The sequence below is a fragment of the Pseudorca crassidens genome, chromosome 15, assembly GCF_039906515.1.
Source record: "Pseudorca crassidens isolate mPseCra1 chromosome 15, mPseCra1.hap1, whole genome shotgun sequence".
Taxonomy (NCBI): Eukaryota; Metazoa; Chordata; class Mammalia; order Artiodactyla; family Delphinidae; genus Pseudorca; species Pseudorca crassidens.
This window is the reverse complement of record NC_090310.1, coordinates 4447602-4469659: the sequence shown is the minus strand read 5'-3', so window position 1 is coordinate 4469659 and position 22058 is coordinate 4447602. Positions and strand designations below refer to the sequence as shown.

Sequence of the window (22058 nt, the reverse complement as noted above, 5' to 3'; positions counted from 1 at the left end):
CAGGGTCAGCCAGAGACAGCTCAGCCCCAGCTCAATGTCCAGGGCTGGACTCTCCTTTTGCTCAACACTGCTAACCAGGGGATGACCAGATTCCAACTGCAAAACTAATTCTTGGTCTCAACTGGGGTAGAAAACGAGAATTTCTGTTGAGAGGCATTAAGATAGGTAGCTAGAGATAGGCTCTCCAGATTTAGGAAATAAAAATACGAGACTCCCAGTTAATTTGAATTTCAGATAAACAAAGGATAATTTTTTAGTATAGCTATTCTTATTCCCTCTTTTGAGAGATACCACAGTTGACAGTGGACTGCAGTATTGGTGTCCGGAATGACAGAGCATGTGGGGTGAGGAGAGCTGAACAGGGCACAGGCTTAAGACAAGACCAGAAGTGATCAGGAAATAGAGATTCTGCTCGGACAATCCCTTTGAACTGAGAGCTGAAAACAGTTACCTGAAGGGGCAGCAGTCAAGAAAGCAAAGGCCCATTGGAAAGTATTAAGTTGGCCACACCTATGTAATGCTTCAAGCTGGTTAATGGTGATACTCTATGGCCCCACCTACTGGCCAGAAGAATTTTTGTTTTGGTTGCTATCCAGGATATAGATTTTCCTTTGGGTAGAATTCATCCTTTTTCTTTCATTCATTCAACACATTTTTACTGAGCATCTACTATGAACGAGGCACTAAAATAGCTGATATGGATACAATAGTAAGCAAATACAGACCCAATGCTTGTCATCCAAAAAAAATACTTTGGTCATGTTCCTTTATATATTTTTTCTCCATTGTAAAATTCCTCCTGACCAATAAATCACTGTTTGTAAGCAAGCATCATGTGCTATATTTGTCTCTGCAAGGGTAGCTATGAAGTCCCGTATCCCCTTTCCAAAGTATTGCTTCAGTCATTCCCTTGGGGACAAGAGATGGCGGTATAAAATGTGGTTGATCCTGTCAACCGATCTTGTAGCAGGTAAAAAACTGATACCACAGGTCCAGTTTCAGGGGTTGACAGGAGGGCCTAGGAATGCTCCAAAGAGGGATTCTTTGCTACATGTTTCATGGGTGATACAATCCTTCCTATCACACTTGAATTAAAATTTTGGATTTAGGCTTAAGTAGCATGTATTCTCCTCTGCTATTTATAAAAGTACAAGTGTCAAGGTTCATGCTTAGAGGTTTTGAAGAACAGAGGGAAAAAATAAAATGCCAGAAATACATGAGTTTCAGGAACTGACTGACCGCTGAGATATGTGTCCTGAGAAAGTAATTCAACTGAATAAAAATAAAAGCTATGAATATGAATACTTGCAAAACTATAATACTGAAAAGTAGGAGATAATACAAATGTCCAATGATAAGATTAAGTTCATTATGTTGTATCCCTGAATAATAATTAAAATTATCTAGATAGAGTAAAAGAATTTATGATAAACTAAATTTAAAAAGCAAAATTTAAAAATTGTCTAGACACTACAGTTACAGCTATGTAAACCTTTTAAACGCATATAAAGTTCACATTTTCATGTTTATAGAAACACACAATAATAAAGTAGCAGTTATGATAGTAAAATACAGTCTTTTTCTTTGCTGTTTATTTCTACATTTCTATAAAATTTTAAATGAGTTTAAAGAGAAAAATATGAGGTAGGGGAAAAAGAGCTGAGTGACTACCTGTTTCTTTTAGGATTAGGATGTCTTCAACTGCAAGTTACAGAAAATGTAACTCAACATAGTTTAAAAAAATAAAGGGGACATCTAACTAGGAGGTCCAGCTGTGGTGTGGGCTTCAGGCACAGTTTGATCAGGGCTCTGACTTCATTTCTCTGCGCCTCTCTTGGGTCTGCCCTCTCCAGTATGTAGGCTTTATCCTCAGGCTGTCTTTCCTCATAGTTACAAGTTAAGGGAAGTGAAGCTACAGGCTTCCTCCTTAATATCTTTAGTCAATCTAAGGGAGAGGAGACACCATTGGAAAGGAATCCTAGCTTCATTCTAATTGGTTCACTTGCATCCCAGAGGCTGGTCATGCATTCCAGACATTGGCTTTTGTTTTGAAAAATTACTGTGATAAGGAGGATAGGATTATCCTGATTGGCTGAGACCAATTAAGACCCACTCCTAGAGGTGGGGGTAGTTCAGTCATACCCAAAGAACACGCATGGAGGTGTGTTGGGTAGGAAACACCAGTGTTCACTGTTCCATGTGGAACGTGTGCAGAAGATTGCCATGAAAAGCAGGAAGGTGAGTTGTAAGGCAGTTGAGAATTTAATACAGTCCTGACTTAAAAGGGTTCGACTTATGATGGTGCAAGAGAAATCAGACTTCGAATTTTGAATTTTGATCTTTTCCTGGGCTAGCGATATGTGGTACAACACTCTCTTGTGATGCTGGACAGTGGCAGTGTGCTGCAGCCGCCAATCAGTCACACAATCATGAGGGTAAACAACAGATATGCTTATAACCATATTGTGCCCACACAACCATTCTGTTTTTCACTTTCACTACAGTATTAAATGAACTACATGAGATATTCAATACTATTATAAAATAGCCTTTGTGTTAGATGATTTTGCTCAACTGTAGGTTAATGTTAAGTGTTCTGAGCACGTTTAAGGTAGGATAGCCTAAGCTATGATGTTTGGTATGTTAGGTGTACTACATGCATTTTCAACTTAACAATTTTCAACTTACAATGGGTTTATTAGAAGGTAACTCCATTGTAAATGGAGAAAGATATATAGATACATAATGCCTTGGCTACCACTTTAAATGTTTCCTTTCCCTTCTGAAATGATCTCAGCCATCAGGGAAAGAAACTCCAGATGAATTCGAGATAAAGGTTTAAATCAACTAGAAGAAAACACTGCAGAATATATTTGTGTGTATGAGTGTGTGTGCTTTTTATTTTTGGTATATGTAATATTGGAGAATACCTTGCTTTGGGAGTTTGGGATTGACATGTACACACTGCTATATTTAAAATGGATAACCAACAGGGACCTACTGTATAGCACAGGGAACTCTGCTCAATATTATGTAACAACCTAAATGGGAAAAGAATTTGAAAAAGAATAGATACATGTATACGTTTAACTGAATCGCTTTGCTGTACACCTAAAAGTGAAAAAAGAAATAAAGAATACCTTGCTGAATACGATACAAAAACAAAAGCCCCTTGGTACTTCCCTGGCGGCCCAGTGGTTAAGACTCCACGCTTCCACTGCAGGGCGCGGCCAAAACAAAACAAAATAAAACAAAACAAAACCCAAAAGCCACAAAACAAAAGGTTGATAAATGTGAGTACTTCAGAATTTAAAATCTCTGTATGACAAAGACACCATAAGCAAAGTTAACAGATGTGATCTGTAGGAGAAAATATTTGGAATTGATATCATAGACAAAGGATTAATATCCAGAATAAGATAGAGAATAATTTCTCTCTATTTCTTCCTTTTAGAAGTAACAACCTTCCAAGTGTTAGCTAGACACACAGCGGTACAACCTTCCAAGTGTTAGCTAGACACACAGCAGTACAGCCAGAGACTACATTTCCCAGCTCCCCTTGCAGCCAGGTATGGCCACGTGACTAAGTTCTGGCCAATTGGATCTGAGCAGGAAAGGCTAAGTGCAACTGGAAAGTTCCATTCTTGAAAGTGAACAGCCTTTCATTTCCTTCTTTCTCCTACTCAGGGGCTGGAAGGTAGTGACTTTGGCATAAGGGCAACACCCTTGTGCTGTGGCTCCATACTGTGCCCAAAGTGCCCGGGGCGGGGGGGTGGGGGCGTGCCGCAGAAACTCATGGGGATGCTATGGGATATCTTAAAAATTTGAGAAAACAAAGTAACATCTGTGTTGTACATGAAATGCTAGCTTGAGTTAGTTCACATTTTCAGCCGTTAGATGGAGAAATTCCTGACGTCTCATCTTTGTGAAGATGGATTTAGAAAGCAAGTGCTGCTGGAATGTGGAGCAGGAATGAGAATGGTGGTTTTCAACCTGTTTTTAAAGTTTGATAAACTGTGCAATGTGCAAGGGGCACTAAGTTGTTTGGACACAAATACTTATGAAGTTGTTCAGAGGTAATTATTTAATAGATGGGATTATTAGATATTTCTTTTGGCTGAGGTGCTCTGTGAAAAAAATTCTAAGTCTGTGAGGGGTGATGTAATCAGAGAAGGTTTGGAAATTTTTACCGAGCGGTGGAGCAACAAGATAGGAAGGATCTGGGTCTTTGTGTGATCGCATGGATCTCCTGGAGCGGAACTGCCTACCACGCCTGGACTGCACCTACCTCTGGACTATCGCATGCGAAAGAAATAAACTTCTTTCCTAATAAAACCATTGTGTTTTGGGGTCTCTCTGTTATAACAGCAGAGCAGACACTGTAGGTGCCCTGCCTGTATCCCCACAGCCCTCCGTGGAGATGGATGGCTTCCTGAGTGTCTGCCTGAGGTGTCCTCTGTACGTGGGGCTGGGCTGGCCTATGTGTGGGCAGGCCCGAAGGACTCGGGAGTTACTGTCCCAGGAGTAGCTGCTCCTCCATGGGACAATCCTGAGGTGTGTTCTGTGGAGCCTCTCAGATGATCCCCAGTGGGACTGAGCCCCACATGCCCCCCTCTACTCATCAACATCTGCTTTCCCGGCTTTCCTCTCCTTTCTCTCCCCCAATCCCTCACCATGTTTCTTGGGAACCTCTCCCCAAACAAACTACTTATACCAAATCCTTGTCTTGGGGTTTGCTCTTAGGGAGCCTGAACTAAGAGAAGCACCTTAGCCTGTTCCCTAACAAATACATAAAATATGTAAATAATTACCACAATGCAACAAGAAAATGGTAAACAAATAAAAGTGGCAAAGGATAATTGTAAGCAGTTCACAATAGAGGATAGACAATTGGCCAATAAACACACAAGATGTTCAACATCACTAGAAACCAGCCAGCTGTAGTGAAGACAGCCCAGCACAGCAATTAAGCACACTGATTCTTTAGCCCAACGGCCTGAGTTTGAATCATGGCTCTAATACTTTTTAACTCTACGGCCTGAAGGAAAATTATTTAACTTTTCTATGCCTCCATTTCCTCATCTATAAAAGTGGTATTATATTAATAATAGTACTTATCTCATAGAGTTAGTATAAAGATTAAATGATAAATATTTTAAAATTTTTAACAGAACGGTACCTGGTACCCAGTAGGTGCTACCTAAGTGTGTGGTGAGCAAATAAATAAATAAAATGCCATTTAACCCATCAGAATATACATATTAAAGGAGCTGATCTGGGAATTCCCTGGCGGTCCAGAGTGCTGTGGCCTGGGGTTCAATCCCTGGTCAGGGAACTAAGATCCCACAAGTCTCATGGCAGGGTCAAAAAAAAAAAAAAAAAAGCAGAAGCCGATCTATCAAATGTTGGCAAGGGTTTGGAGAAACAGGCTCTCTCAGACATTTGTAGTGCAAGAGCAATTTAGTATTTATTAAAATTAAAAATGCCTATTTATTCTGTGGCCCAGAAATTCTACTTCCTGTAGCTCTCCTAGAGAAATACACCTACTTGTGTGTAATGAACTTCATGAAGGTATTTTCACTTCAGCACAGTTTGTAATAGCAAAATGTGAAATTAACCTAAATGTTTAGTAATAGGACGATTATATTAAAGGTCGCAAACCTAAGGTGGCCCTTAGGTTAGATTTGTCCTGAAAGTATGTTGTGCTTAGCCTGAATAGTGTTTTAAAATCTTGAATTACTTGCCAACATTAAAAAATTTGATTTATGTCATAAGAAGCCAGGTTTTCAAATACTCTTAAAACACTGGAATTCAAGTTAACAACCCTTTGGTCTGTGTAAATAAATAGCTACTTCTGCTTAGAACAAAACACACCTGCTCCACTTCGTCACTTTACTGATTTGTTACCTGCATTTCCCCTGTAGGCACTAGAGTTTGGGACCCTGGCAGATGAGCTATGGCTCAGCTAAACAATGAATTGCACATAATGAGGTAAATACGATATAGCAAATATATACGTATTGGTGTGGAAGGATCACCAAGACATATTTTGGGGGAAGTAAAAAGAAAGCAAGATGTAGAGCCATTATGTATAAGATAATGCTATTTCGGTAAACAAAAAATTATAAATGTGTACGTACAATCTAGAATGTAAACTATGAAGTTCAGGGATTTTTCTGTTTTATTGCTATGTTCCCAGTGACTAAAATAGTGCCTGGCATATACTGTGTACTCAATACATATTTGTTTGATAAGTACATATGTATAAATGTATAAAAGAGTTGTGGAAGATACACACTAAATAAGTGATTAATCCTGCCGAGGGACTGAGATTTGGGAGGGGTGATGGTCAAGGGAGGGCTCTGGTTTTGTTTTGTATAGTTTGACTCTTTTACAAGGAGAACACAACATTGTATCACTTGCGTAAATTTTAAGAAACGAAAGAAAAGCAGTCCAGCGCAAAATACCACAGGTAATCAAACGAAGATCAAAGTTAGGCTCAAATGAAACCATCCAGAGAAAAAAATGAATGGGGTTAAAACTAAAATTCGGCATTTATGAGTGAGGAAAGCTAATTAAAATACTTAACCACCGGCTCAGAATTAACCAGCAGGGTGAGGAGTCAGCTGGAGACACTGATGAAGTCCAGCCTCTCTGCATACGTGATGAGGATCCATCCATAACCACAGTCCTCCCTGGTGGTATCACATTTTCTGATTTTGGGGTTTTGTTTTTCAACTCTGTGTCCACAAGTTCGTGAAGGCCTTTCACACAATGTATCAGAAAGTGCCCAGCTTGGTAAGTTTTTTAAGAAGGAAAAAAAAAAAATTAAGAAGCTGTAAGCTGGGTAGGTAGCAAAGACCGCAAAAGAGAAGCGCTTTAATGCCAGCGTTTGGAGATCACAGACATTTCCCCTCAAAAGAAGGATAGGCCTGGCTCAGTTACAGACAAGTTTTCAGAGGCATCGAGAATAGACTGGTCTCAGCTGATTCAGAGGCGTTCAGGGTAAAAGGGACACCCCACAGGGGACTTGTCAATGCTATGTTTGGAAGCAGCTTTTCTCACTCCAGGTTCAACTATCATTAAACAGCCTTCCTTCTTATCCTCTAGGTTTGGAGTCGAATCAATCGTCATGCTCCCAGAGGCAGGATGTTCAGAGGTGTTCTGAGACAGCAGGAGCAAAGACACTGGGACGGTTCAGACAGGTCCCAACGGTGTGATTGGCAGAAAGCAAAGCGAACTCTGTCCACCACTAAGACACAGGGTGTGAGCCCCTAGGTGTGCCTGCCCTGGGCCGCCCGGGGTCCCTGCTCGGCTGGGAGCCGAGCCATGACTGGGCTCTACCCAGGCCGGTGGGCGGCTCGGTCCGCTTCACAACAGCGGCGTCGTCGCCCGCACCAGGCCTGGGACAGTCTCTTTGTAAGACTTCTGGCAACGGCTCTATAAAGTTGGACCTCCCAGCCGTCAGACTTGACCACATTCTGGAGGAGTCAAAGCGGGAAGCGAAAGACTACTCCGAGGGTGCAGAACACGAGCCGCAGCCCCACCCCACCGTCTGTCCGCACGCAACTCCGCCGGAAGTCGGCCTGGCCGATGGCGTCGCGTGATGACGTCACGGATCCACCGGAAGTCTGGGGACGCGCTCTAGAGGCGCGGACCAGGTGCGGCTGGCGTTAGACTGGTCTCGGCGGTAAGTCCGCCTCCGCTGGGCTGTTAGATACCCGGGCTGGCACAGGGCCCTTCGTCTCCCTGTTTGACTCGCCCTTCCCCTTTGTGTATGGAGCTGCAGCCCCACCTCCACCCCTCCCGGCGCACAGATCTTCTGCACCTCCCATCCCCCCAACCCCGGTTTCGGCTCCCGGGGAAAGCGCCGGCCAGGCCCACCCGCTGGGATCTTCGGACGGAGAGTAGCATCGGGAATGCTTTTCTGTTGGGTCCCCAGCGTGGACTCCTCAGGTATAGGGATAAACACCGAGATCCAAGGCTCCCGGGTTATTTCTTCCCAATGAGCTTTTTGTCTAGAAATCTTACAGCCCTGTACATCCTGCGGGGTCTCAACATCCCTTGACTTCCAAATTCTTTTACACAATGTATTCCGCCCCTGACTCCTAGCCTGTCATATTATGTGAGGGTTGAATTGATGTCTCCGCAGCCAGATCCAGCTTCCTAGAGGAGCCATGTCTCCTGCAGCTTTGGGTGCCACCTGTTGTGCCGGGCGCACGCCGCTGAACAAGAGGAGATGCCTTTTGGATTCTCCGTGAATGTTCGGAGGAGGAATGCCAGAGCTGCCGGCTGAAAACTATCCAAACAAAAGAAATATGTAGGCTGGGGACCCTGAATCACTTCGTGAGAATTGCTGCTCTTTGTTTCCTCTGTCTTATCTCGTGAGGATTTTCTAGTTTGGTTATCTTAATTGGAAGTTCTGCCCAGAACCATATCTGCCAAGGCCAATAGTAACCATTTCCAGTTTCTTAATACAGGCCTGTGTGTTGACTCTGGTCCCCCTGGGTGATCCCTGATTGTTGTGGTCACTGTCCTGGAGGGATCTTCATAGGACAGCATGCCTGATCCTGGCTGGGGCCCCCTGACTGCCTCTGGTGGATGCTTGTTCCAAGAGCAATGTCAGCAGATTCTTTTGGTTACCTTCATATCAGTGTCATTGTGAATATTTATATTCAGGGGAGTAAAAGACTGATTTATCGTTGTGGGAGGGAAGGGGGATGCATTTTGCATATTCTTCCCCACTTATTTTGGGATTTGCAGGCAGGAGATGCCACAAGGCAGACCACAGTGGTTTGATTAGGAAACTTTTGAAGGGTGACCAGGTGGGAAGCCCCACTGAGAGACAATTTGTGCTTGAAGGATGAAGAATCCTGCTTGGAGTCACTTAGGGAATTGGAGTCACTTAGGGAATTGATGTCTGAGAATATGTGTTGGACTATATCCCTCAGTAATAGTCACACTCCTTCTGTTCCTTTGTAGCCCCAGGATGGACTTTCTGGTTCTCTTCTTGTTCTACTTGGCTTTTATGCTGATTGGTGTTGTTACGATCTGCATCTGCTCGAAAACCCATTGCTTTAAAGGCCTGGTCAGAAGAGGAGCACAGGTAACAGTGATGGTTGGAGACCACGGGATTTTGGATACCACCAGTCTAAAAGGCTCACCAGTTTTCTGTCAGAACAAAAAAGAGATGTCATTTTTTATTCGTTCATTCACTTGTCCTTTCATTTATGGCACTTGCAGTATATTCGAAAGTCTCTCTCTTTCTGTTTTTGTTACTGTTGAAAGTAATCTTTTTTTAAAAAATTTATTTAATTTATTTATTTTCCCTTTTTTTGGGCTGTGTCGGGTCTTAGTTGCAGCACACAGGATCTTTGTTGAGGTATGCGGGATCTCTTCGTTCCGGTGCTTGGGTTTCTCTCTCTAGTTGCGGCGCTCAGACTTCTCTCTAGTTGTGGTGCGCGGGTTTTCTCTCTCTAGTCGTGGCACGTGAGCTCCAGAGCATGTGGGCTCTGTAGTTTGCAGCACGCAGGCTCTCTCGTTGAGGCTCGTGTGCTCAGTAGTTGTGGCACGTGGGCATGTGGAATGTTAGTTCCCCGATCAGGTAATGAACCCGCATCCCCTGCATTGGAAGGTGGATTCTTTACCAATGGACCACGAGGGAAGTCCCAAAAGTAATCTTTTGATGATGCTTTAAGAGAAGATAGCATTCTTAAGGTTGGCTGTTTTTCTCTAGAGTTGATGCCTGTAGTTGGGCATGGATGTGAGCAGTGTCTGCCTGGAGGGGCCTGATGGGTGAAACTGGGGGTAGTGTGAGTAGAAAGCTGAACATCGGGCCGCCCACACTCCTCCAGGGATCAAAGTGAGCAGAATTGGGGTGAGCAGCCTTGGGAAGGGGTTGGCCTGGTGGGGGGACCTGGGCTAATGCTCCGTGATCTGGAGGTCGACTCTGGAACCTAGGATTGAACCCAAGGCAGGGAAAGGCTACATTAACAGATCACATCAGCATTACCTGATCCAGCCCCTCTGCTCACCTCTCTTTGCCTGAAGACCCCAACTTAGTGCCTTGTTTGGGGTCAGGATGGAAATGGAGGAGTTGACATCATAGGAAGGCCAGCTGAGGGAAGCCCTCCTCTTTATTCTCACTTAAATCTCTTCTCTGCTCACATGCAGAAACATGCCTTAATATCACCAATATTGCTGGCTGAAAGGGAAGCATCTAATTTGTTTAGGTGTGGGGAGAAAGAGAAATGAAACTGAACCTTTCTCTTTTCTTCTGTTTCAGATAATTTCGTATATAATTCCAGAATGCCTTCGGAGAGCCATGCTAAGATTGCTTCATTACCTCTTCCATACACGGTATTTATATTTCAGAGTTTAAGTATTATCTTCTTTTCTGTTTCGATTATTAACTGTTGCTGTCCTCTAGCTCTAGGAGGTTCCTTGTTTGTTTCCAGCGTGATACAGGGAGGGATGCTGCAGGGATCAAGAGTCCTGGGTTCAGAACCTCTACTGACAGATAATCTGCCTTTTATCTCTGGGGTTTTGACATATCAAATTTTAAGTATCAATACTTAAAGAATGGGAAAGTATTGACGTGCATTTCTGTAAAAAGAAATATATACTGATACTGAGACCTCAGTTCCCCACAAAGATGATGATGATAATAGATAACATTTATTGAGTACTTACTAAGTGGTAGGCACTAGGTGAAATGTTTCACATGATTTCTAATGTAATTCTTACTGTTGTCTCAAACCCAAAGGAAGTGGTTGTCCGTTGGTTCACTTCCTGTAGTGTGGTGTGATTTTTTCACAGAGAAGCCCCTGTGAACAAGTCTTGTACCTGTGTCCTTTCAGAAACCACACCTTTGTTATCCTGCATCTCATCTTGCAAGGAATGGTTTATACTGAATACACCTGGGAAATATTTGGCCTCTGTCAAGAGCTGGAGTTCTCCTCGAATTACCTTTTTCTGCCTTATCTGCTGCTGATTGTAAACCTGGTTTTTTTTGCCCTAACTTGTGAAACAAACCCTGGTAAGTTGAGGCGCTTAGTATAGAAAATGGTGACAGATCAACTGTCTGTCTCACTGACAGTGCTACAAACAAGTAGTGATCCCTCCAAGGGCTTTGCAAAAAATTTGCTATGTAGGGTTTGCATGGTCTTTCAGTTTTGAATGTTTTTTAGTTTTATTTTTTTCTTCTTTGTCCCACAGATTATTTAGAACTATTTAAACATTATCACTTAACTGTGTTATATACAGAGCTTGCCGTCTATATGAAACTGTTTCTTTTAAAGTTGTTACTGATATTTGCATTACGCCCAGGCATGTGGTCAGTTTCTGTAAATGATCCATGTGTTCTTGAAAAGAGTATTATACTTTCTAGTCCTTGGGCACAGGCAACGATATAAGTCCATTAGATCAAGATGTTAATTATGTTCAGATTTTTATATTCATACTAATATTTTTGTTTGATTACTGAGAGAGGTATGTGATCTCATTCTGTTGGTAGATTTGACAGATTTTTTCCTTCACCTATTTTGAAGCTATTATATGAGTGTGTATGTGTGTGTGTGTGTGTGTATAATAGATATATATACTCATATTAGACGTATTCAAGTTTAGAATTAGTATCATCTCTTGAATCTTTTTTCAAAATACAGTGAGCCTCTTTGTTACTAGTAATACTCTTTGCTCTCAAGTCTCCTTTGTCTGATACTCATATTTATTATTACACTGTTTTTAGAAATATACTTGCTAGGTATTTTTTTTTCCCATCCACTTATTTTAATAAATTAAATTTATTTATTTATTTATTTTAAATTTTTGGCTGCGTTGGGTCTTCGTTGCTGCGCGCGGGCTTTCTCTAGTTACGGTGAGCAGCGCCTACTCTTCGCTGTGGTGCACGGGCTTCTCATTGCGGTGGCTTCTCTTGTTGCAGAGCACAGGCTCTAGCTGTGCAGGCTCAGTAGTTGTGGTGCACGGGCTTAGTGACTCCGCAGCATGTGGGATCTTCCCCCACCAGGGCTCGAACCTGTGTCTCCTGCGTTGGCAGGTGGATTCTTAACCACTGCACCGCCAGGGAAGTCCCCATTCCCTTATTTTAATCTTTTCTATCCTTGAAGGACCAAATGTCCATTAATTAATGAACAGATAAATAAAATGCGATATACCTGTTGGATGGAATGTTATTCAACCATAAGGAGGAATGAAGTACTTATACATCCTATAACATGGGTGGATCTTGGAAGCATTATGCTCAATGAAAGAAGCCGGATACAAAAGACCACATATTGTATGATTCCATTTATATGAAGTATCCAAAAAAGGCAAATCCATAGAGACAGAAAATAGATTAGTGGTTGCCATGGATTGTGGGATTAGAGAAATGGAGAATGACTGCTGAAAGGATTTCTTTTTGGGGTGATGAAAATGTTCTAAAGTTGATTGTAGTGGTGGTCGTACAACTCTGTGACTATAAAAACCACTGAATGGGGGCTTCCCTGTGGGCGCAGTGGTTAAGAACCCACCTGCCAATGCAGGGGACACGGGTTTGAGCCGTGGTCTGGGAAGACCCCACGTGCCGCGGAGAAGCTAAGCCTGTGCGCCATAACTCCTGAGCCTGCATGCCACAACTGCTGAGCCTCTGTGCCACATCTGAGCCCACATGCCACAACTACTGAGCCCTGTGCCACAACTACTGAGCCCGCAGGCTGCAACTACTGAGCCCGTGTGCCACAACTACTGAGCCCGTGCGCCACAACTACTGAGCCTCAGCGCCACATCTACTGAGCCCACCTGCCACAACTACTGAGCCCACGCCCTACAACTACTGAGCCTGCGCGCCACAACTACTGAGCCCGCATGCCGCAACTACTGAGCCCGCGTGCCACAACTACTGAGCCCGTGCGCCACAATTACTGAAGCCCACGTACCTAGAGCCCGTGCTCTGCTACAAGAGAAGCCACCACAATGAGAAGCCCGTGCACCTCAACGAAGAGTAGCCCCTGCTCACGACAACTGGAGAAAGCCTGTGCGCAGCAATGAAGACCCAATGCAGCCAAAAATAAATAATAAATAAGTTAATTAATTTTAAAAAAACAACATTGGGTGGTACACTTTAAATGGGTGAATTGGGTTTATGAACTATATCTCAAAGCTGTTAATTTAAAAAATAAATTATTTGGAATATTAAATACAGCAGTTTTAGTTGTGCTTTGCCAGGACAGATTGTGTGAACATCTGGTCCACTGTATTGCTCGAAACTGACACTTGTCCTTCCTTTTTTCAGGTACCATAACAAAAGCAAATGAATTACTCTTTCTTCAAGTTTATGAATTTGATGAAGGGATGTTCCCAAAGAACGTAAGGTGTTCTACTTGTGATTTAAGGAAACCAGCGCGATCCAAGCACTGCAGTAAGTCTGGTTCTGGCCCCTCCAGCTCTGCCCTCGCACAGCAGACAAGTGGGCTTCATCTGTAAGGGAATGTTACATAAATCTAGAAGCAGGGCCATTTGACCTCCAGACATGAGGCGGCCTCTGTTGGTAGGGGATAGTTAGATAGTGGTTTCTTTGAGATGCCTAGAGGTGAGGTCTTGTGTTCTCCTGTAGTGGGTAACCTTCAGCTCTGGGCAAAACAGCCCTTCCTTTACCACATGGCAGTGCTTACTGCTCAAGAGATGTTTCTGTAGGATGTTGTGTTGCAGACTTCAGTCCTGGCAGAGCCTACTCTTCTGGGCAGTGGGCAAGATTCTAGGTTAGTGCTGTCCAACAAAAATATAATGTGAGCCACCGATGTGATTTAAAATTTTCTAGTAGCCATGTTGCAAAAGTAAAAATAAATGGGAAAAATTTATTTTAATTATATGTCATTTAAGATATCTAAAATACCATTTTAACATGTAATCAGTATAAAAGTATCATTAGTGGATTTTTTTATATTCTGTTTTCATACTAATTCCTTGCAATTCTGTGTTTTTTACATTTACAGTACATCTCAATCAATAGACACTAAATTTTTTTTTTTTTTTTTGTGGTACGCGGTCCTCTCACTGTTGTGGTCTTTCCCGCTGTGGAGCACAGGCTCCAGACGCACAGACTCAGCGGCCATGGCTCACGGACCTAGCCACTCCACGGCATGTGGAATCTTCCCGGTCCGGGGCACAAACCCGTGTCCCCTGCCTCAGCAGGCGGACTCTCAACTACTGCACCACCAGGGAAGCCCGACACTAAATTTTTATTGGAAATTCTTGATTTGTATTTAGATTGCATAAAACTTACAGTTGAAAGAGCTGATTCACATTCCGAAGCTATTCTAGACATTCTTAAAAGTTTTTCAATGACTGAATCAGTACCAAAACATCATTTTTCTTGGGACTTCCCTGGCGGCACAGTGGTTAAGAATCCGCCTGCCAGTGCAGGGGATACGGGTTTGAGCCCTGGTCCAGAAAGATCCCACACACCGCAGAGCAGCTAAGCCCGTGTGCCACAACTACTGAAGCCCACACACCTAGAGCCCGTGCTCTGCAACAAGAGAAGCCATAGCAATGAGAAGCCCGCGCACCGCAACGAAGAGTAGCCCCCACTCACCGCTGCTGGAGAAAGCCCGTGCACAGCAACGAAGACCCAACGCAGCCAAAATAAATAAACAAATAAATAAACCAGCATTTTTCTTTAAAATCCATATCTATATTGACATAATGGTTCGTCTTTATCAGAAGAATTGATTTGACTTTAAAGCAAAAGCATCAGTTTTAAAATTATGTCTGTCCAAGTTAATAAGTTCAGCATTATTCACATTGATCTCAAAGGAGCAATGCATAATTGAAAAACAACTGCGAATTTATCAATATCAACAAAGTATTCTTTCAAGTTTCTCTTGTAGCCACATTTCAAGTGCTCATTACTCACATGTGGCTACTGTATTGGCTACTGTATTGTCCCCTTCGGTTCTGAAAGCTTGGTGACAGCAGCTGCCACTGACACTACCAGCTCATCCTGCTAGTGTCAGTGTGTGAAACTCAGTAGGAGTGCACGGTGTCATTATCAAGGATCAACGCAGGGTTGTGGCTCCCCCATTTCTGTGCAGGTGTGTGCAACCGGTGTGTGCACCGCTTTGACCATCACTGTGTGTGGGTGAACAACTGTATCGGGGCCTGGAACATCAGGTACTTCCTCTTCTACCTCTTGACGTTGACGGCCTCGGCTGCCACCATGGCTGTGGTGAGCACTGTGTTTCTAGTCCAGCTGGTGATGGTGTCGGACTTGTACCTGGAGACTTACATCAATGACTTCGGACACTTGCAGGTGGTTGACACTGTCTTTGTTGTTCAGGTAATTAATATTCAGGTAATTATGTTGTGGGCTGTATGTTTCTGACTTAAGGTTTAAAAATTGGAAAAAGGGCATCTGTTTTCTGAGTCAAAACGTGAAGGCATTCCTTTTTTAAAAAATTGATATATAATTTTTAAAAATCAATATATAATTCACACACCATAAAATTCACCCTTTTAAAGTATACAGTTCAGTGGTTTTAATATATTCACAGAACCACATAACTATCACCACAATCTAATTTCAGAACATCTCATCATCTGCAAAACAAACTCTTATCTATTAGCAGTCACTCCCCATTCCCTTTTTCCCCAGACCCAGGCAGCCACCAGTTTACTTTCTGTCTTTATGGGTTTGCCTTTTCTGGTCATTTCACATAAATGGAATCATACAATATGTAGCCTTTTGAGCTGGTTTCTTTCACTTAGCATAATATGTTCAAAGCTCATTCATTTTGTAGCATGAATCAGTGCTTCATTCCTTTTTATGGCTAAATAACATTCTGTTGTAATCATTTGAGGAACCACCACACTGATTTCCAAAACATTTGCATCATTTACATTCCCACCAGCAATCTATGAAGGTTCCAATTTCTCCACATTCTTAACAATACTTGTTATTATCTTTTTTTTATTATAGCCATATAGTGGGTATGAAGTGATACCTTACTGTGGTTTGATTTGCATTTACCCTAATGACTAATGATATTGAGCATCTTTTCATGTGCTTATTGGCCATTAGTATATCTTCTTTGGAGAAGAAAGTTTAAGGGAGAAGCAGCTCATTTTTATTTGGGTTGTCTTTTATTCTTGTGTTGCAAGAGTTCTTTTTTGTATTCTGGACACTTGACTCTTATCAGATACAGGATGTGCAAATATTTTCTCCCATTCTGTTGGTTGTCTTTTCACTTTTTTGATAGTTTTCTTTGAAGCACAGAAGTTTTAAATTTTGATGCTCAATTTATTTTTTCTTTTGTTGCTTTGCTGTAGTGTCATAGCTAAGAAATCATTGCTTAATCCAAGATCATGAAGATTTACACTTAAATATTCTTTAAAGTATTTTATAATTTTAGCTCTTACATTTAGGTCTTTAATCATTTTGAGTTAATTATTATTTTTTTTTTTTTTGCGGTACGCGGGCCTCTCACTGCTGTGGCCTCTCCCGTTGCGGAGCACAGGCTCCGGACGCGCAGGCTGAGTGGCCATGGCTCACGGGCCCAGCCGCTCCGCGGCATGTGGGATCTTCCCGGACCGGGGCACGAACCCGTGTCCCTTGCATCGGCAGGCGGACTCTCAACCACTGCGCCACCAGGGAAGCCCCAACTTTATTCTTTAGTTTGTGGATATCCAGTTGTTCCAGCATCATTTATTTATTTATTTATTTATATTTTTGGCTGCGTTGGGCCTTCGTTGCTGCACGTGGGCTTTCTCTATTTGCAGCAAGCGAGGGCTACTCTTTGTTGTGGTGCACAGGCTTCTCATTGCACTGGCTTCTCATTGCAGAGCATGGGCTCTAGGTGCACGAGCTTAGTTGCTCCATGGCATGTGGGATCTTCCCAGACCAGGGCTCGAACCCATGTCCCCTGCGTTGGCAGGCGGACTCTTAACCACTGTGCCACCAGGGTAGTCTCCCAGCATCATTTATTGAAAAGACTATTCTTTGCCCATTAATTTACCATAATGTGAAAGTCAAAGCCATTCTTTAAAAACTCACTTGATTGCTAAAAGATTTCTATTTCATTTATGGGAAATGGCTTACGAGCAGTCTTTTTTTAGGTAACTGCCTAATTCTCCTTGAGTGTTTTTTTCCTTTTGTTTCAAAGAAAATAAAATGAGCAAGTGGGACGTATTAAATGAATGCAAGGTTGGTTCAATATTGGGAAATTGATTAGTATCTTATACAGCATTATTAAGTATTAGGAACAATGATATTATTTCTCTAGATGCTGAAAAGCCTGTCAAAAAATTCAATACCCATTATAATAAAAGCACTTAGAAAATAGGAATTGAAGGATATTGTCTTAATATGATAAAATACACACATAGTCCTAAAGCCTGCATCTTTCTTTTTAACTCTTATTTTAAAATAATGATAGATTTACAGGAGGTTACAGGAATCCTGTGCACCCCTAAGCTCCTCTCCCCATGCCAGAATCCCTGTGCAGCCACAGCACAAAAGCAAGAAATTGACATTGGCACAGTCCACAGTGTCAGTTATATATGTGTTCGTTTGTGTTGTGTGTGTAGCTCTGTGCAGTTTGTCACATGTGTAGCTTTGCATAATTGCCACCACAACTAAGGTGCTCTTCTGTCCATCACCACAGACTCCCTGTGTTATCCCTGATACCCACATCCTCCTCCCCACCTCCCTAATGCCCGGCCACCACTCATCTGTTTTCTATCTTTGTTATTATGTTATTTATTGTTACATACATTAACAATTATTAACAATTAACAATTGTTAATAACAATTAATTATTAACAATTAACAAAATGCTACAGTAGCATTTTGTGATTGGTTTTTTTCACTCAGCACAGTTTCCTTGAGATTCATCCTAGTGGTTGCATGTATCAGTAGTTCATTCCTTCTTACTGCCGTATAGTTTTCCGTGGTGAGAATGGATCACAGTTTGTTTAATGAGTTAGCCTTTGAATGACATTTGGGTAATTTCCAGTGTTTGGCTATCACTAACAAGGCTGCTATGAACATTGGTTTAGAAGCTGCTGTGTGAAAAGAAGTCTTCAGTGTGATTGTTGGGTTGTATGGTAAGTCCATTTTAAGTTTTGAAAAGGAGAACCACACTGTTTTGCAGAGTGCTTGTACCTTTCTACATTCTCCTCCCCAGGGACGGGGGAGTAAGTGGTTTCTCTGCATCTTTGCCAGGTTTATCATTATCACTGATTTTCACTTCAGCTGTTCTCATAGGTATGTCATGATACCTCCTTGTTGTTTTAACCTTGAGTAGTTTTTATTCTCAACTTTTTTCCCAATTATGTATATTTGTAATCATATTGAAAAGTTAAAAGAATAACAGAGTGACTACCCATATACCTTCCACCTAGATTTTAAAATTGTTAACATTTTAATCTGTTTTCTTTCTATACGTGTGTATGTATTTCTCTGTATTATTAGAAATAAGTTGGAGATGAAGTTGCTTCACCCCTAAATACCTGAGCATGCATTTTTTCAGAATGTCAACATTCTCATACGTATCTACAATTCTATTATCCCATGTAAGAAAAGTAATAATAAATCTATATACTCTCTAGTCCATATTCAGATTTCCCCATTGTTTCAAATATGTCTTTTATAGCTCTTCTACCTCCTTGAACCAGATTCCATTTTATAGTTATGCATTACATTTGAATATTACGTCCTTTTATTCTAAAATAATGCCCCTGCTTTTTTTTCATTAAATTGACGTTTAGTAGTCTAGTTATCTTTTAAAATGTCCCGTGTTCTAGATTTTTCTTTTCCTAATTGTCATCTAATTTTTCTCTTTCTTTATATTAGTGTAAACTGGAAGTTAGTTCTAGAGCCTTGATTAGATTCAAGTTAAATGTTTTTGGCAAAAATGCTTCCTAGGTAGGGATGTGTATTTCATAGTGCATCCCATCAGGTGACATAGGAGCAGTGAAGCCCAGGTTGATTCATTGGTTTACGGAGGTGACCACCAGTTCCCTCCACTCGTGAAGTGCATTTTCCCCTTTGCAGTGGGTAATCTTGTGTATATGGTTTTGTTTTTGTATTTAGGACTTTCTTTAGGATAGATTTCCAACAACATAAATACTGGGTCAAAGACTGACAACATTTATAAGTCTTCCGATATTTATATATGTTGTCAAATTGCTTTTTAAAACCTGTGGTTAGAGCAGTGTGTAAGTGTTCCTTTCACTGCATAAGAGCAGGGATTGATGATGCCTGGGATGGGAAGTGCTTCTAGTTTGACAGAATATGGTTTACCCTTTTTTACAAATTACATTTCTTTCATTACTTTTGATTACTTTCCTTGTCTGTCAGTCATTGGTATATCTTTTTTTGTGAATTCTGCCCTTTAATTGTTTACCTATTTGATATTAGAATAACTTTTGGTTTGAGGTCTTTGGATAATAATGGTAGTTCATTCTTGTTATATTTGTTTTCTGTTTGTGTGTCTCATTTTTTGTTGTTTAAAAAGCTTTAGGGCTTCCCTGGTGGCGCAGTGGTTGAGAGTCCGCCTGCCGATGCAGGGGACGCAGGTTCGTGCCCTGGTCCGGGAAGGTCCCACATGCCCCGGAGCGGCTGGGCCCGTGAGCCATGGCCGCTGAGCCTGCGCGTCCGGAGCCTGTGCTCTGCAACGGGAGAGGCCACAACAGTGAGAGGCCCGCGTACCGCAAAAAAAAAAAAAAAGCTTTAGACATTCTTCCTCATCGAATCTGTCTCTTTTCTTTGTAACTTCAGTTAGCAAGTCTCTCGCCCATCGGGAGTTTTGATGGAGTTTTGATAAGTATCTACTTCTTTTCTGCTAACTTTTAAAAATATTGAACTCTTTCAGAATTATTTGTCTATCATAAAAACGAACTTATACAAATTCAAGTAGTCCAGAACTTTTAGGGGTCGGGGGAGGTGGGAGAAATAAGGAAGGTAGTTATTCCAGTTGAAAGATGAATAAGTCCTGGGAATGTAACGTACAGCATGGTGACTGTAATTAACAATACTGTATTGTACATTTGAAAGTTGCCAGGAGAGTAGCTCATAAAGGTTCTCAACACACACACACAAATTGTAACTGTGAGGTGACAGATGTGTTAACTAACGTTATTGTAATCATTTCATTATATAATATATATAATCATTATGTTGTATATTACATGCACCTTAAACTTTCATAATGTTACATGCCAATTATATCTCTACAAAGCCGGGGGGGGGGGAGAAGAAAATTTAAAACATCTTGGACAAAAATAAAATATAAACTGGGAATTATTCCCCTCCCCTCCCAACAGTTTCATTCTCCAGAGACAACCACTTTTATAGTTTGGTGTACATTTCAGGCTTTTTCTCTCTGTTTATTTATATGGCCATACACTTTCATGGAGTTAGTTTTGTTTTTACACAAATAGGATTCCATTGTGATTTTTGCATTTTGTCTTCCTTGTTGGGCAATATATTACCAACATCTTTTCCAAATTAGTACATAGACACTGACCTAATTTAAAGGCTCCTTGTTGTTCCATAGCATGACTATCCCAGAGTTTTACTCTTCCTCCTGGATGGACATTTAACTTGTTTCTTTTGGGAAGAGGGGCTATTAAAATCAGTGCTACAGTGAATACCCTTGTACGTGTATTTCTGTGGTCGTATTGTTTTCAGAGAGAGATTGATCTCTTCTGTCCGTCTGGACTTTATGTTGATGCATGAACTAAGATCTACATTCATTTCTCTGTTTATTTTCTGAATAGCTAACTGGCATCATCTCCTGAGTGTCCTTCCCCTTTTCCTTCAATGCACACACTTAATTTATCCCATATGAAATTCTTCCTGGGAGGTTTGTCAGTGCTGTTTTTGGTTCTGATTTTGTGTTCAGTGGGTCAGATGTGTATGGAGGTGGGGGAGCTGGGAAGGCAGTTCTGAAGTGTATATGGACGTGACCATGGCCGGTGGTTCCTGACCCCGACTCATGTCACAGCCTAGCTGCCTAACGTGCTGCTTCTTCTTTGCCCCCAGTACCTGTTCCTGACCTTCCCGAGGATTGTCTTCCTGTTGGGCTTTGTTGTGGTGCTGAGCTTCCTCCTGGGGAGCTACCTGTGCTTCTGTCTGTACCTGGCCGCTACCAACCAGACCACTAACGAGTGGTACAGAGGTGCCCGAGCCTGGTGCCAGCATTGCCCCCACGTGGCCTGGCCCCCATCAGCAGAGCCCGAGGTTTACCGGAACATTCACTCCCGTGGGCTTTGGAGCAACCTTCGCGAGATCTTTCTACCTGCTGTTGCACATTATGAGAGAAAGAAGAAATAAGAATGGGAAGAGTGTTACTGCCTTTTAAATATAGTATATGTTATTTATACATATGGATACTTTCTTCTTTTTTAAAAAATTTTTATTTATTTGGTTGCGTTGGGTCTTCGTTACTGCACGTGGGCTTTCTCTAGTTGTGTCGAGTGGTGGCTTCTCTTATTGCGGAGCACGGGCTCTCGGCGCGCAGGCTTCAGTAGTTGCGGTCATGGGCTCTAGAGCGCAGGCTCAGTACTTGTGGCACACGGGCTTAGTTGCTCCGTGGCATGTGGGATCTTCCCAGACCAGGGCTCGAACCCGTGTCCCCTGCACTGGCAGGCGGATTCTTAACCACTGCACCACCAGGGAAGTCCTGGATACTTACTTTCTAAGCATTGGTTTATTTCTTTTTTCCCGGTTTCCACTGTGTTTATGAATTGGCTCTCAGTAGCTAAGGAAGGGAAGGGAAAACTAGTGTTTACTGAGTGCCTAAGCTTTGCCAGGTGCCATGCTAATAAACCCTGGGGCAGAAATACCCCTTGCTCATCCTCTGTTCATTCAGCCGGCTGGAGTGGAGCATCTCTAAAGTCCTGGTGCCAAGGGGTTCAAAGGTGAATTCCCAGAGGTTCCAGTTGACCTTGGTCTCCCACTGGGCTCCTGGACAGGAGGGGCCTTATGGCTGTGTCCCCTGATATGCAGGAGGGTCTCTGTGACTTGAAGTTGTCTCAGCTGCACCCTCTTTAATGTC

General features: G+C 42.1%; 1 protein-coding gene across 6 annotated transcripts; it reads left to right on the top strand.

The window, feature by feature from the left end:
• The first annotated feature begins 7567 nt into the window (after window positions 1–7567).
• Window positions 7568–21426, top strand: ZDHHC4 (zinc finger DHHC-type palmitoyltransferase 4). 6 transcript variants are annotated; one of them, XM_067705453.1, is made up of 8 exons: window positions 7568–7690; window positions 8153–8320; window positions 8983–9106; window positions 10286–10359; window positions 10860–11038; window positions 13295–13420; window positions 15093–15337; window positions 21044–21426. In XM_067705453.1, exons 2-8 carry the CDS (start codon window positions 8262–8264, stop codon window positions 21332–21334), a joined length of 1098 nt encoding a protein of 365 aa, XP_067561554.1. In that variant the 5' UTR covers window positions 7568–7690; window positions 8153–8261; the 3' UTR covers window positions 21335–21426. The 6 variants fall into 6 exon arrangements, with proteins under 6 accessions (XP_067561554.1, XP_067561555.1, XP_067561557.1 ...); XM_067705454.1 differs by lacking the exon at window positions 7568–7690 and adding an exon at window positions 7712–7956; XM_067705456.1 differs by lacking the exon at window positions 7568–7690 and having other exon boundaries at window positions 8159–8346.
• Window positions 21427–22058: the final 632 nt, after the last annotated feature.

Coding starts and splice junctions, on each gene's coding strand:
- ZDHHC4 (XM_067705453.1), top strand. CDS start 8,262: ATGTTCGGAGGAGGAATGCCAGAGCTGCCGGCTGAAAACTATCCAAAC. Junction 10,360..10,859: donor CATTACCTCTTCCATACACG/GTATTTATATTT, acceptor GTGTCCTTTCAG/AAACCACACCTTTGTTATCC. Junction 15,338..21,043: donor ACACTGTCTTTGTTGTTCAG/GTAATTAATATT, acceptor CTTTGCCCCCAG/TACCTGTTCCTGACCTTCCC.